General features: G+C 45.2%; 1 protein-coding gene across 1 annotated transcript; it reads left to right on the forward strand.

The window, feature by feature from the left end:
- Window positions 1–12034: 12034 nt before the first annotated feature.
- Window positions 12035–12961, forward strand: LOC125512851 (uncharacterized). The gene has a single exon (XM_048677924.2). The coding sequence runs from the start codon at window positions 12262–12264 to the stop codon at window positions 12694–12696; it is 435 nt and encodes a 144-aa protein (XP_048533881.1). The 5' UTR covers window positions 12035–12261; the 3' UTR covers window positions 12697–12961.
- Window positions 12962–14971: the final 2010 nt, after the last annotated feature.

A 14971-nucleotide genomic window follows, 5' to 3' on the forward strand; every position in this document is an offset into this window, starting at 1 on the left:
TTGCGGTAAACGTTGAGGGTAGGGACGAGAACTCCAAAGAATCCAGCATCAACTGTAGTCTGGCAGCAGGTTTAATCACAACGTGCGTCACAGAACATATGTTCTAGAAAGTGCTCCCCGAAGGGTAAAAGAGGCATGCATCTAGTATTGATTTTGTATGTTTGATGTGTGTGTGTGTGTGTACATGTAAAACAATCCATACTACGCATATTCGTTTTCACAGTTACTTCCTCTCTCCATAAACAAATGTATTATTCTTAATTAATAAAAAACCCTACATTCCCTGATCATGATGCATGAGCTATATACCGCCGATAGTATGCTTTTCTTCCCTGCAACACCCCCCCCCCTCCCCTCCCTTTTTTTTATCACAAGGATTGCATACAGCAGGAACTATGCAAAATAACGTCCGATGTTTGCGCAATTTCAATCATGATCGTAATTAACTTCGAGTTGGTGTTAATAACAAAGTTATGTAGTAAAATATATATACTTATAAGCACATGCTGCTGTCAGTTGCGTATATATACACCGTAGTCAATGCTACAGAAAACCAAATTATTTGAAATGGCCCGACATAAATTGGAGACAAGATAGTATTTGTTCTCATCGGAATATCATGATCATGTTTTTTTTTCCTTTATTTGGAGAAACAATTTGTAGCCCATGATGTTTCAAAATAAGGACCTTTAAACCACATGTATGCTAAGAAAAGCAATTACTGAAACTATTGAGTTTTCTACCCCGCCCACCATCCCACATCGTTTCCTTGCCACCGCTCCCCTTCAATGTCACCGCCTCCTTGTTCTTTTCCCACGTCCCCCTCTCCGTCCATTGTATGTGTGAACATTATGATTGATATTTTAATGTATATTCCATTTGGTGCTAAAGAAACAAGGTTGGAAATAAAAATGGTTCAAGAAAAACTAAAGACGACTTATATTTTTCTCTCTTCTCACCAGAACCGTCCTGACCTTGTGATTTTTCCATGAAATGGATATCAATTTGGGAATTAGTGCCGACAGATTTCCGTGGCAACTTCTTGAACAAACTGTACTAATGAAATTAACTATCAATAAGATTGTTTGGCCACGAAACTAATGAAAAATGACTACGATGGATATGGTAACTCGCGGAGAAGATCTCTGCGTCTCTATCTTGAGTAGCACAATGTGTGAATGTCTTCCCTTACTCGTCCTCAATCTGCCCACCTCCTTCTGCATAATCTTCTTTTGATCTTTTCATATGTAGGGCGTCATGCCCCAGTGAGGTATAACTGTAAGCGTTGTGTGTGTGTGTTTGGGGGGGGGGTCCATCTCGTAGGAAGGGGATCATGATGAACCCACTTTAATCCATGGAAATTGATGCCCTTGTTCGAGTCATTCACACCCTTCAAATTGCTGGTTTCGAAACCATCTTTGACTCTTATGGCATTCATCACACTAGAAGGGGACACACGCCTTCGTCGTGTCATTCTTTATCAGGCTTTGAGTTAGAGATTAGTCATAAACAATTTTGTGCAACATAAAAAATCTTTATTTTGACCTAAGTATACAGAAAACATATAATGTATTAATATTCACACTCAGATCATTCTCATCTCACTCAACTTTGACCTGGAGGGCACCAACTTCAACTCGTGGTTCACTCTCCTATCTACATATGGCAATGCCTAACGAGCAATCAGCCACGTGCTCTGCTCACTCTTGAAATATGGTGTGCCTTCTTCCAGTTGCAACCGAAAAAGGAAGATATATCCTCACTTGTGAATGCATGTTCAATGAGACACTTCGTGTCAAATAAACTCGTCAACTGCATTGGGGGATATAACACACGCAAATATCAAATTAATTAACCTCTTATATTTTTGAAAGTATCCCTTGAATGTTGATCAACTCATCAAAAAGTGAAAAACAAAATCAAAGCTTGCGACAAACCCATCTTTAACCCATTGATACTCCCTTTTCGAATTGTACACACCCTTCCACAGAATAGTTTTTGAAATTATCTCTAACTCTCATGGTATTCATCATAGCATTGCGATGTATTTTGATCTTAATTTTTTGGATAATTGCATGTGATGCATCATAGTAAATTATCCATGTGCTTAATTCGCTTGGTCTTTTAGCCCTCTTTCGAGGGGATCCACTGAATAAAACAAGTTAAATTGGAAATTGCTTGTTCCACAACAATATAGGCACTCGATCGATCACCGTTCATGCAGTCAGCAGCCGGATTCTCCACCTACGTAGGCTAGCTCTTCTCATCAACTTCTGGTACAGTTCGTACCCACATACAAAGCAAGTAGGAGTAGCAACATTCATGCTCTGCTTGCACATCGTTGTCACTACTACATCAAAGACAGATCCATCTTAATTACTTAGAATCTAGTTACAATCACAGAAATTTTCAACAATCGTTGCAGAGGATAGTCGAATGAGAATTATGTCGGTAGACTTTTCACAAAAAATCTCCTCTGATCTTTCCGCGCTAAAGATCTGGTGTAATTAATCCATCTAGTGGTCAAATAAAAAGGACTGCGACGTATAGGGCGATTGATGCGCAAAGAAATGAAAAAAAAAACATCTTCAGCCAAGCTCTCCGTCCGGCATGAAATTACTCTGCATTGCAGAGGTGTTTATATCTCCATTCATTGGATCAATCATCTAGCTTAATATGTACGTAGATGGTTTTGAATCGTTTAGACGCCAAGCTGTATGTGTATACTATTATCTTCTTGCTTAATCTGTGGATGGATTTTGGATTTTTTTTTTTGAAATGGAGGCGTACCCCCGGCCTCTGCATCATGATGATGCATGCAGCCATCTTATTAAAAAGTCTCGAAGTAGCACAAAGTCATAAAGGTATTACAGCTCGCAAGCGGAGCAAATCAAAGAAAATAAAAGTATATGCTCCAAAACACAACCGGTAAGGCAAAAGAAAGGATAAGCTCCCTAGACTCTTATCCTATTATGCGACCGCCATCCGAACCAGTTGAATATAACCCGTGCTACCATCTTCCACTGTTGCACCCAGTAATCAAAGGCTCCCTGGAGTCCATAGGAGTGAGTAAGGACCACGTACGGATCCATGCGGTAGCCCCGAAGATAACCTGCAAGAAAGTTAAATTGTGTTGTCTGTTAAAAATCAAATCATTTCTACAGTTCCATATAGCACACAAAAGCGCACATATTCCAATCGGAATACGAGCTGCTGTAGTATGTTCAACCCCAGCTAACCATGTTCCAAATAACGATCCAATGTCAACCGGAGTATTAATGTTGAAGGCTATATGAATGGTTCTCCAAAGCAATTTGGCGAGTGGGCATTCAAGGAATAAGTGTTGTATTGTTTCATCATGATCACAAAAACAACAACGTGAACTACCTACCCATCGCCTCTTGATTAGGTTGTTCTTGATGAGTATTACTTGCTTGTGGACAAACCACATACAAATTTTAATACGCAAGGGAACTTTAATCTTCCAAATATGCAACGATCTTGGGATTGGGCCAGAATTAATCAAATCCATATAGAAAGACTTCACCGTGAAAACCCCATTCTTATTTAGGGTCCATTGCGTCGAATCCGGCTGGTCAGAAAGTTGAACATCTATCAATCTCCGAACCAAGTGAAGCCAGGCATTCCATCGCTCTCCAACTAACGCGCGTCTGAATTGAATATTCAAGGGAATCGTTTGGAACACTGTGCCTACGTAATCCTCCTTGCGTTGCACAATGTTATAAAGGGCGAGGTATTGGACGGCCAGGGGTGTCTCTCCTAACCACGTGTCCTCCCCAAATCTTGTTGACATCCCATTGCCAACCAAGAATTTGACCCTACGAAAGAACAAACCCTTCGTTTTTTTTGAAACTACAAATCCTTCGTTCTCATAAGCCCTTTCCAGAATGGCGAGTCAGTTGGTCTCATGGCAACCTGGGCGAGCGTTTTCGACTGCAAATATTTATTACGCAAAATCTGTGCCCATATGCCTTCCGGCTCCATCTCCAAACGGTAAAGCCATTTGCTCATAAGGCACTTATTCTAGATTTCTAAGTTCTCAATACCAAGACCCCCCTGGTCTTCAGACACCAGCCATATGTGTATGAATATGATATTATTTACGCATTTTATGCCCTAATACTGAGTGCACGCACGAGAACCCCAAAGATCCAGCAGTAACTCCAGTCTGGCCACAGATTTGATCACAGCATGGGTCATAAAACACTTCAAGATGATCTAAAAATTCATATGTTCCAGAAAGTGGCCCCTCGAGGGTAAAGAAGCCATGTTATTGATTTTGTATTTCTAATATGTGTGTTTGTACAAGTAAAATAATTCGAGCTACATAGCCGTTTTCGTCGTTACTTTGCTCTCTCCGTAAATTAACAAACAAATGTATCTCGTCTTGATTCACAAAATGTCGTGCTTGCCCGGTTCATGATGCATGTAGCTATATACTGCCCATAGTATGTTTTCCTTACCAGGATTGTATATACTACGTGGGAGAATGGTTGATTCTGTTTGCGCGATTTCATTCATGTAGATCCCATCACAATGCATAAGTACGAAAGTTCGCTCAGGTAATCAGGTGGTCCATATTACATTGGAAATGCATGCATGAGGATTATTTTCACAGCAACAAACAGATTAATCTTTCCCCCTATTTTGATTTCGGTTGGTACACATGAAGTAATACTTAATTGATTTCAATGAAAATTTCAGTGATTTTGGTTGGTGTTGAAATTTTTCTAAAACCGAAAGTGAAAACCTTGGCCCCAGCTACCCACAGGCGTACCAGTAGTTTTCACCCCAGCTGTGCAAGAGAAAATTTGGCGGGTGAGATGTTGTTGTCCATGTTCAAAGATGTTTGCATGCCCATTCCAGGCTAAGATCACCGTCACCTTAATTTTTGCTTCACATGTCAGCTCGATCGGCAGGCATGGCCGGCCATGCGCCCCTGGCCCACGCAACTACCCATCGGTACGATTCTGTTTTGGATAGATTTTCCGGGAAAATGGAAACTTTATTTCTGTTTGGATAAGCATTTGCAAGTTAGGGACGTGATTGATGGTCGGTCATCTGCAATTAAGCTGCGAAACAATTCCTTATTTAACACTGTCTTAAATTTCGTTTCCTTATTTGACACTGTAATTTTTTTTCTTCCCTATGTAACAACGAGTCTAAATTTTATGCCTTTTATAACACTTTCGACCATTTTGAGCCTAAATGACACTGGAAAAGACCCCTTTGCCCCTCATGTGATATGTGTGTATGGTAGTAACACACACTGATACGGCTCAAATAGGTTTGAGATGATTTAATGTAGTGGCCCTGATCTTTCACTCGCACAAACAGCTAGAAGATTTATGTGGAAGAATTATTCAGTGGCGAAGAAAACAAAAGATGAATTAGAAAGACGGAGATATATGGATGGAGTGGTGTATGTGTACGTGTGAAAGAAATAGTAGCTAGACTAGATGGATGGATTATAGAGGTAGGCGTGTAGTAACCAAAGAAAAATATAGTGGATGCAAGGAGCATCGTGGTGTAGTACTAGAATATATGGATCGATTATACGATTAGCAGCGGCAGCGACGGGCAACGGAGTAATTAGTAGATGGAGATCAGGAACTAGTAGAAGTAGACGAACAATAGGAGGCGTTCGACACACACACAACATCACACATGCACGCACGCGCACACAAACATACCACATGAGGGTGCTATAAAAAAATGCTGTCAAAAAGAAAATACCACATGAGGAGCAAAAGAGTCTTTTCAGGTATCATTTATGCTTAAAATGAATAAAAGTGTCATAAAAGGCATAAAATTTAGATTCGTTGCTAGATAAGAAAGAAACAATTTAGCAGTATTAAATAGGGCATAATATTTAGACACAGTATTAAATAAGGAATTCTCTCTTAAGCTGCTGGATAGCTGGAGGAAAGCTACTGGTCGTGTAGAAAGTTTTGGTTCGGAGTCCAATTTGAGGCTGCAGATGGCGACCTGACCAAACCTACACATGGGTCATGGCATGGCATTATGGTATACTCCCTCCGTTCCTAAATATTTATTTTTCTAGAGATTTTAAATGGTCATCACATACGGATGTATATAGACATATTTTAGAGTGTAAATTCACTCATTTTGCTTTGCATGTAGTCATCATTTGAAATCTTTAAAAAGACAACTATTTAGGAACGGAGGGAGTACATATAAGAGTTAACCCGCTTGTTTAGGATTTTGGTTACGTCGTGTGTACAGTTTACTCACCAGCTGATCTCATGGCCTAGGTTAAGTTGATGTAGGATGTGATTTTCTGAAGAAAATTGCACGCCTATAAGCGTGTCGCAGTCAACTGTCACTTTATCTCTGCTTCTAGAACACTACTCAGTAACTTGTACGTTGACAATGATATTTCTTGTACTACAATATACGGTAATTCAGGCCGAGCAAGCAGATGATCATGAGAGCGATCGTGTAATTATCTGCTGAAAAATTCAGCATGTACGGCTGAATTAAGCTTGTGTGCTACCATATTAAACAGCAGAAACGGTGTATTGTGAATTTTTGGTAGTTTTCGACCACTTTTTAAAAAATGATAGTTCTATGAGACGACGACCCTTAAAATGGTAGTTTTTTGTCAAACACTCGAAAAAATCCTACGCTTGCAGAAAACACGGTCGATCCACCGAAATGCCTCGCCAAGTCTTCCTGCGACATGCGTGACTAGGTACGTACCTTAATTAGACTAGTCTATAGCGCTACGTTACTCAGCCGATTACTTGATTAGTGTGATATTTAACAGGTAGTTAGCCAAAACCTCGCAGTCTTAACATGAGACAGTTTAAACGATTTAAACATGTTGACCGTTATTACAGGTGGAACCTACACGTCATTCTTCTTCCTCCTCTCTCTATCTTTATTTGGCATTTTCACAAACAACTTCTGTGCATGGGAGGGAAGGAGGCCAAACTCCGGTGACGCGCCCGCCGGGGAGACGCCCCTGCTGCACGCTGTGGTCGCCAGCTCCTTGCTGCCCAGCGAGGCGTCCTCCGCGTCGTCATCCTGGTTGCCGCTGAAGGCCGGCTCTCCCTCCCCCGGAATCAGGACCACCGTCACGGCGAGCCCTTGCTGCCGGAAGCTAGTCCGTCGGGGCTGGCGGCGAGCAGGTTGAGCAGCTCGTCGCCGAACAGATCCGCTGCCCCGCGTCCGCTGCCTCGCGTCCGCCGCCTCGCCGGAGTTCCCTTCGGTCGCCCCTCATCTCCGCCTCCCGTCGCTGGTGCCTAGCGCCGTCGCCCGCTCGTCTTAGTGCGCGAGACGGCCCATGCCCCTGCGCCTGGAGAGCTATCGCGCGTGGGCACTGGGCGGCAGCAGCAAGTCATCGGACTCGCGTCCTTGGTAGCCGGTCCGGGCGCGTCCGCTATAGGCCGGTGGCGCGCCTGCTTCTTGGGGGCCTTGGGCGTGTCTGTGACAGAGGCGGGAGCAGGCTTCGGACCCTGCGAGTCCGCCGGCGGCGAGACGGGGGGACGGGTCCGGCGGCGAGACGGGGGACAGGTCCGGCGGCGTCGATCCGCAGGGCGGGTGGGGGTGGGAGGTGGGAGGCGACGGCTGCAGGTGGGCCAGTCTCCCCTGGCATTGACTTTTCAGCCACATTAGCCCTGACGGGTGGGCCAGTTTTGTCTGTTTTCTGTTTAAATCGTCTAAAACGATCATCAAGTGAAACTGGTAGTTTTTGGGAACAAATTAAGAAATTTTCGGTAGTTTCCGATCAAAATTTTTAAAGTGGTAGTTCTATGGGACAAAAACTCATAAAGTGGTAGTTTTTCGTCAAACGCTCGATTTTTTCTTATTGGCACTGCACTGCCCACATGATGACACATCAGACATGCATGCATGGATGCGTGCTGCCATCTCCGTGCTGACTGTAAATACTCATATGCATGCATATGATGATATGCGTATGTTTTTTCTGAAGAGATTCCACACAAGCAGTAGCAATCCAATAATTGAGCAAGTTCTACACTGGACTAGTTGCGCTGAACAACAAAATGGTTGGGCACGAGACTAGTACGAGAGCTGACGCGGAAGGCGGCTACTCCGAGTCACGGCCTATTCTTGCACGATCACGCATCACGCTGCGTCTGTGCCTGATTTAGAAATGTCGGCGAGAGGATATATAAAACGAGGAGCGGCGGCACGATTTTAGGAAGAAGAACATGCTAGTGGGTGGTGGAGAAAGTGAGTGCTTTCCACCCATGATGGAGACCAAAAGCGTACAAAAATTGTTTGAGTGGGGCGTTTTGGTGACCGAGGTCCATGTACTCTTTTATTTTTTTTAATAAAATTCAAACCTTCTAATTTCAAACAAATCTGAAAAAAATGCAAGTATACAAAGATGAAATGTATATGGAAGCAAAAATTCAGGATGAAATACCTTGAAATGCGACATGTACAAAAAAAACAAATTCATGGACTTCGAGAATGAACAATATCTCTACTCCTATAAAAAAACCAAGTTTGTCAATGATAGTGTGCCTGCCATTCTTCATTGACGACCGTTAGATCCGCATCGAATGCACAGGAAACAATATGTACCTTTTTTGCACGAGCAACTGAAAACATAAGATCTCCTCACTTGTGATTGCATGCTCAATGAGACACTTCATGTCAAACAAACTCATCGACTGCATGGGGATGTGACATATGCGCATATCAAATTAAGCTCATGATATTTTCTGAAATTATCCCCTGAATGTCGATTGGCTCTACAAAAACTGAAAAGCATAATAAGATATCGCAACAGAACCATCTTCAATCCATGGAAATTAATGTCCCTGTTCCAATCGTCCACACGCTTCTTCCAGCTGGTTTCTGAAACCATCTTTAACTCTTATCTTATGGCATTCATCACATGATTGAGATGTTTTTTACCTTTGATTTTTCTGGACCAATTGCACGCAATATGTCATAGTAATTATTTAACCTCGAGCTTGTTTTTCTTGGTTATTCGGCCCTCTTTCAAGGGCTCCACTAGAAAAACAACAGGAAGCTAGATTTCAAATAGTTTATTCCATGACAAGATAGACACTCGATGGATCACCGTTCATGCAGTCACGCAGTTACGCTAGCTCTTCTCATTGACTTTTAGTACAGTTCGTGCACACATACTAAGCAAGTAGGAGTAGCAACGTGTACCCGCTCTGCATGCACATCGTGGTCACTGTTACATCAAAGATGGAGCGACCTTAATTACTGTCAACCATGGGTGAAGAGGATGTTCACAACCGAATTTTGTCGGCAGATATTTCAGAGGAAAAATCCAATTGTCTGGAGAATCCATGCTAAAGATCTAGGGTAACAAATCATCCGACGACCAAATAGAACGGACTGCGACACACAAAGAAAAGAAATAAAAAAGAGAAAAGTATACTTTTCATCCCTTAATTCTTGGCGAAGTCTAGATTTGGTCCCTCAACTTTAAAACCGGACAACTTGCGCCCTTAACTACTAAAACCGGCCAAGATTCATCCCTGGTCACGATTTTGACCGGTATTGGTGCTGTCCCAACCCGGTTTTGACCGTGCCGACTAAAATTCACGTAATTTTCTCATATCGAGACCAGGGACAAATCTTGTCCGGTTTCGTTAGTTGGGGGTGCAAGTTGTCCGGTTTCAGAGTTGAGGAACCAAATCTAGACTTCACCAAGAGTTGAGGGACGAAAAGTATACTTTTCTCAATAAAAACCGTAGGTTAAGTACTTAAAGTTCTCCAGCCGGCACGAAATTACTCTGGATTGCATGAGATGTCTATCTCTGCGTTCTTTAGATTACTCAACTTGCTTAATCTATGGGTGGTTTTCGATCATTAAGACACCGGTCACTTGATTACTCAGTTTAGCGGAAACGCTGCGTGCCGGGGATGAGAACAGAATCCAGCATCAACTCCAGTCTGGCCGCAGATTTAATCACAGCACGCGTCACATAACATTTGTTCTAGAATGTGGCCCGTGGAAGGTAAAGAAGCCATGCACCTATTGATTTTTAAACCTTTTGACGTGTGTGTTTGTAAATTAATCTGCTATATGTAATCGTTTTCACGGCTGCTTTGTTCTCTCCGGAAACACGTCTTAATTAACTTGACACAATGATCCTGCGTTCACGCCCTGATCATGATTCTAGCTCTATCCCAATCAAGCTCACATCACAGAGATTAATTCTTCCCATTTCTCTATGGGGGCCTCTTGGTGAACTAAGAAATCTTCATGTTACTTGTAGCTACTGCTAGCGGCCATGCCACAGGAGATCCCATCTATCAGGTAGTTTTCAGCACAGCTGTGTCGAGAGGAAATTTTGGCGGGTAAGATGTAGTTGTCCCTGTCTCAGGCTAAGATCACCATCACCTTAATTTCGCTTCACATGTCAGCTCGATCGGGAGGCATGGCCGGCCATATGATCCTGGCCCACGCAACTACCCACTGGTACGATTCTGTTTAGGATAAATTTCCCGGAAATTGCTAGTGTTTTGGATAAGCATTTGTAAGAAAGAGACACGATTGATGGTCATCTGCAGTTAAGCTGCGGCTGGCTGGAGGAATGCTACTGGTCCTGCGGAAATCTTTGGTCTCCATGGCGGCCTGACCAAACCTACACATGCATGGCCCATGACATGGTATACACATTGAGTTAACCCTTTGTTGAGAATGCTGGTTAGATGATGTGTGTAGTTTACTCACCGGCTGATCTGATCGCCTAGGTTAAGTCGATGGTGGATGTGATTACTCTGAAGAAAATCTACGCATATAAGCGCGTCGCATTCAGACTCGGGGACTGTCCATCTCTGCTTCTACAACAGTATGCTGGGTAACTTTTACATTGACAATGAATTAATCTGTGCTCCTTGTAATACTTTAAGGTAACTCGGGCCGATCGAGTAAGCAGATGATCATGAGGGCGATCGTGTAATTATCTCGAGGTAAATAAATTTTGCATGCACGGTTGAACCAAGCTTATATGCTGCATTATTGAGCAGCAGTGTAATACTAGTGTATTGAAAGTTCGCCTGTAATGTAAAGCACATGTCGTGGTCGTGGAAGTGCCGTCTCACGTTAAGACTCCGAGGTTTTGGCTAACCACCAATGATCACAATAATCAAGTAATCGGATGACTAAGACGCATCACTAGTCAAGCCTAGTTAAGGCTCCTAATTCACTAATCAGTTGTATTTCTGAAGTTCTAAAACTGAATTGCTAGTTCTTGGTCGATCCTTCAGTGGAGCATATTAACCCGCGGAATAAATTTGCACTGCTCTGCCCACATGACACATCACACGTGCATGCATGTGTTGATCTGAGTCTGACTGTGCATACACGCGATGACAAGGACGATCGGCATGCATGCATATGAGTCATATGAGTATGTTTTGCTGAGATTTAGCTGAAGGGACTCCACGCAAGCAGTATAATCCAGTACTACTACTTCCTATACTAATTGTCACTAAATAACAAAATGGTTAGGCACGGCGGTAGTAGGAGAGACGACGCGAAAGGCGTCCCATCCGAGTCACGCCTGATTCACTCACGCAACTACGTGCCTGCCCGATTTAGAGATGTCAGCATCCTCGATAAAGCAATACGTGCCGGTGGTACGATTTTTTTTTGGAAAAAGAACATGCTGGTGAGTGGTTTCCACCGATGAAGGAGAGCAAAAGCCGGCGCCACAATTTATAAGAAGAGATTCGTCTCCTTTGAGAAAGATAATATGCATGAGCTCAGCTCTTGGAGCATGTGTTGCTGACAGAAAACAGAACCGCGGTGTATTAGAATTCAGAGCGGATTGGGCACACACGAACTGCACGATGAAAATGAACACATCATATTTTGGTCCATGGCTTTCGATACTTCCCGTTGTGCGTGTCCGTAGCACAGCGACGTAGGAGTACTACGTGGAAGAAGAAACAAATCTACGCGTGAACCTGTCCTTTTAAACTAAAGTAAACTACTCTATATATGGTTTGGAAGAGAGTTTCAGGCACTTGCCAAGTGGTTTACACTTTTACACGCGCACAGGAAAAACGTCGTCTTCAGACACACACATGCGTCGTCGCCGGCTCTGCGACGACCGGCGAGCCTATATAATGGGCAGCGCGCCCTCTGAGTCACGGCCAGGACTCCCGACGACATCCACCAGCAACCACCGCTCCTGATCGCAGCTCCGTCGAGAGACCAGCCGAGAATCCAAAAAGAGTTCCCAAGCTACCATGGCGAGCCACCCATTCGCCACCGCCTCAGCCAGGGCGACCCCGACCTCGACCTCCAGGCCGTCGTGCGCGGCTCCCAGCACCGGCAAGCTCACCTGCCTCTGCTCGCCGACCAACCACCCGGGCTCCTTCCGCTGCACTCGCCACCGCAACCCACGGGGGCGACCGCAGACGTCGTCGCCGTCGTCGTCCGGCCGCGCGTCGCAGCAGCCTGCTGCACCGGGAGCCAGCGCGACGGTGCGCGTCGAGGGGATCATCAGGAGCGGCGGCGTCGGCGCTGGCCCCGTTGGCAGGACCACCAAGGGCCGGTCCGTCCTGCGCGCGCACCTGCTGCGGCTGGTGAGCGCGCCGTCCTCTGCCGGCCGGGACCACCGCCGCTGCCGCGACTTCAAGCCCCGACCGTCCAGGCTGGGCCGACTCGCGGTGACCGCGTGACCCGGTTGGTTGCTCTGCTTCGCGGCTCGTACTGGCGAGCTCACTAGTAGTGGCGGACGATGCTCAAAAAAAAAGAAAAAACTAGTAGTGGCGGACGGTGCGCTTCTATTTCGCGCGCACCAACGCATGGATCCATCGTGGCTAGCACGTACTACCCTGGAGAATGGAACTCTTTTTAGTGCTGTGATGAACAACTCTGGATCTGTAATCTGTACACACTTCCTTGTAATTTTTGCCGAGGAATGAAATGGAGCAGTTTGTGTGACCTTTGCTGCATCTTTGTGCTGTTCTGGGGATTTACTGACGAGCTTTGCTACACTTACAGGCAAAGTTCATGGGATTGCAAGTTACGGGATGACATGACAACAATTGACTGGGCAGCACCGGGCCTCGCAATTGAAAATCACGGAGGGAGAGGCATTAACTCGGCGACACATCTGCCTGTAAGTGCCGCCCGTATGGCTCAGTCCGTAAGTGTAGAATTTTCGTTTATTGACGGGCCGACGCGAACTGGAGAAATTCTCACTTCTTTCACTGCAGAAATTCTCACTTGGTTTGTGCCTATGGAAATTGAGATCACCTTACTTGCCATAATTCTGTTAGAAAAACCATACTTGTGATGAGTCCCTTTTCTATACTACTCTATAGTGTACGAGTTTTACATGTTTGGATCTCAAAACCAAAAAACAATGCGAGTCGTTGATAGAGTCAATTGGAGGGCTGAAAATTGTGGGATTCGCAGCTACAGTACGAGCTAGTGAACGTGCCACTGATTTCTAGAACCATCACTATATACCAATGTAGGAAAAGTTTCACTTGCCTAATGTTATCCATTCATGCATGTAACTGGTCAAGGTACACACTGGCAAAGCGTCCGGAACGCGCGCACTAATCGCGTAAGGGAGAAGTTGGAAGTTTTCAAGAAGTTGCAAAGTAAGCTGAGTGTATTACAAGATACTAATACTAAGCATGTAAAGGTTTATATATAGGATTGAACCCCTTTCTTCAGGCAATAAATATTTTTTTTCTGAAACGGGCAAAAAAGCTTTTGCCTTATATTGATATAGGAGAAGCAAACTGGGGTATGGCAAGAGCCAAAAAAAAACAAAAAAAGAGGAAGGGGGCGAACACCACCCCCGACACAGGGGGAAGAGGATCAGCCTACAAGTTCCGCCAGATTTTTAGCACCGGCGAGGATCCAGTCCTTCCCCTCTTCCCTAATCTTGTGCATGACAACCGAAGGCAGGGAGGACTTATTGTTGAAAACTCTATCGTTCCTCTCTTTCCAGATCTCCCAAGTGATGAGCGTGATAGCTGAGCGCAAGCCTATAGGGGAGGAGGTGGTGGACTTCGAAACGGCCAGCCAATAGTCCACGACTTTAGGCCTACCCTCCCCGATGCTGCTGATGAGGTCTGGACAAGACAACCAAGAGGCCGCGGCCGTCCAGATACGTCTGGAGAAGCGGCACTCGAAGAGAATGTGCCGTGCTGTCTCAGGGGAGGTACGACAGAGCTGGCAAGTAGGTTGGTGCGGCCATCCGCGTTTCGCCAAGCGATCAGCGGTCCATAAGCGGTTCTGGACAGCGAGCCAGGCGAAGAAACGGTACTTTGGAGGGGCCCAGGTCTTCCACACGATGTTCCCGAACTGGCAGGGCAAAGAGGCAAGGAACTGGACCTTGTAGGCGGAGCTTGCCGAGTAGCACCCATTAGGGGTCAAGGACCAGGTAATGGAGTCCTCAGTGTCAGGATGAAACTGGATATCCGACAAGAGCTCCCAGAGGTGGATGTATTGTTCCATGTGATCGGCAGTGAACGCATCCACCGCAATGTCCGAGATCCAGTTGTTATCAGCGAGAGCGTCCTGGACCGTCCGATTCTTCCTCTTGGAAGCCTTGAAAATTAGGGGAGCCAGGTCTTTTGGCGGGGCGCCATGGAGCCATGAAGACGACCAGAAGGAGGCCTTGGCGCCGTTTCCGATGGTGACACGAGTAGCCGCATTGAAGAGGTCAAGGTCTGAGGCGTCGTTGGGGGTTTCAGAGCCCACCCATGGCTTCTCAGGAGCCTTCCACTCATACCATAACCAGCGAAGCCTCAGGGCTCGGGAGAACCTCTCCAGGTCCAAAACCCCCAAACCACCGAGCTCCTTGGGGCGGCAGACCTTTTGCCAGTTGACTTTGCATTTCCCTCCACTAACCGCCTCCTTACAGGCCCAGAGCATGCCGCGACTGATCTTCGCAAAGGCCTTGAGGATGCCTTTGTCAGCCTTTAAAGCCGT

The sequence above is a fragment of the Triticum urartu genome, chromosome 6A (genome assembly GCF_056163025.1).
Source record: "Triticum urartu cultivar PI428250 chromosome 6A, HENAU_Tu73, whole genome shotgun sequence".
Taxonomy (NCBI): Eukaryota; Viridiplantae; Streptophyta; class Magnoliopsida; order Poales; family Poaceae; genus Triticum; species Triticum urartu.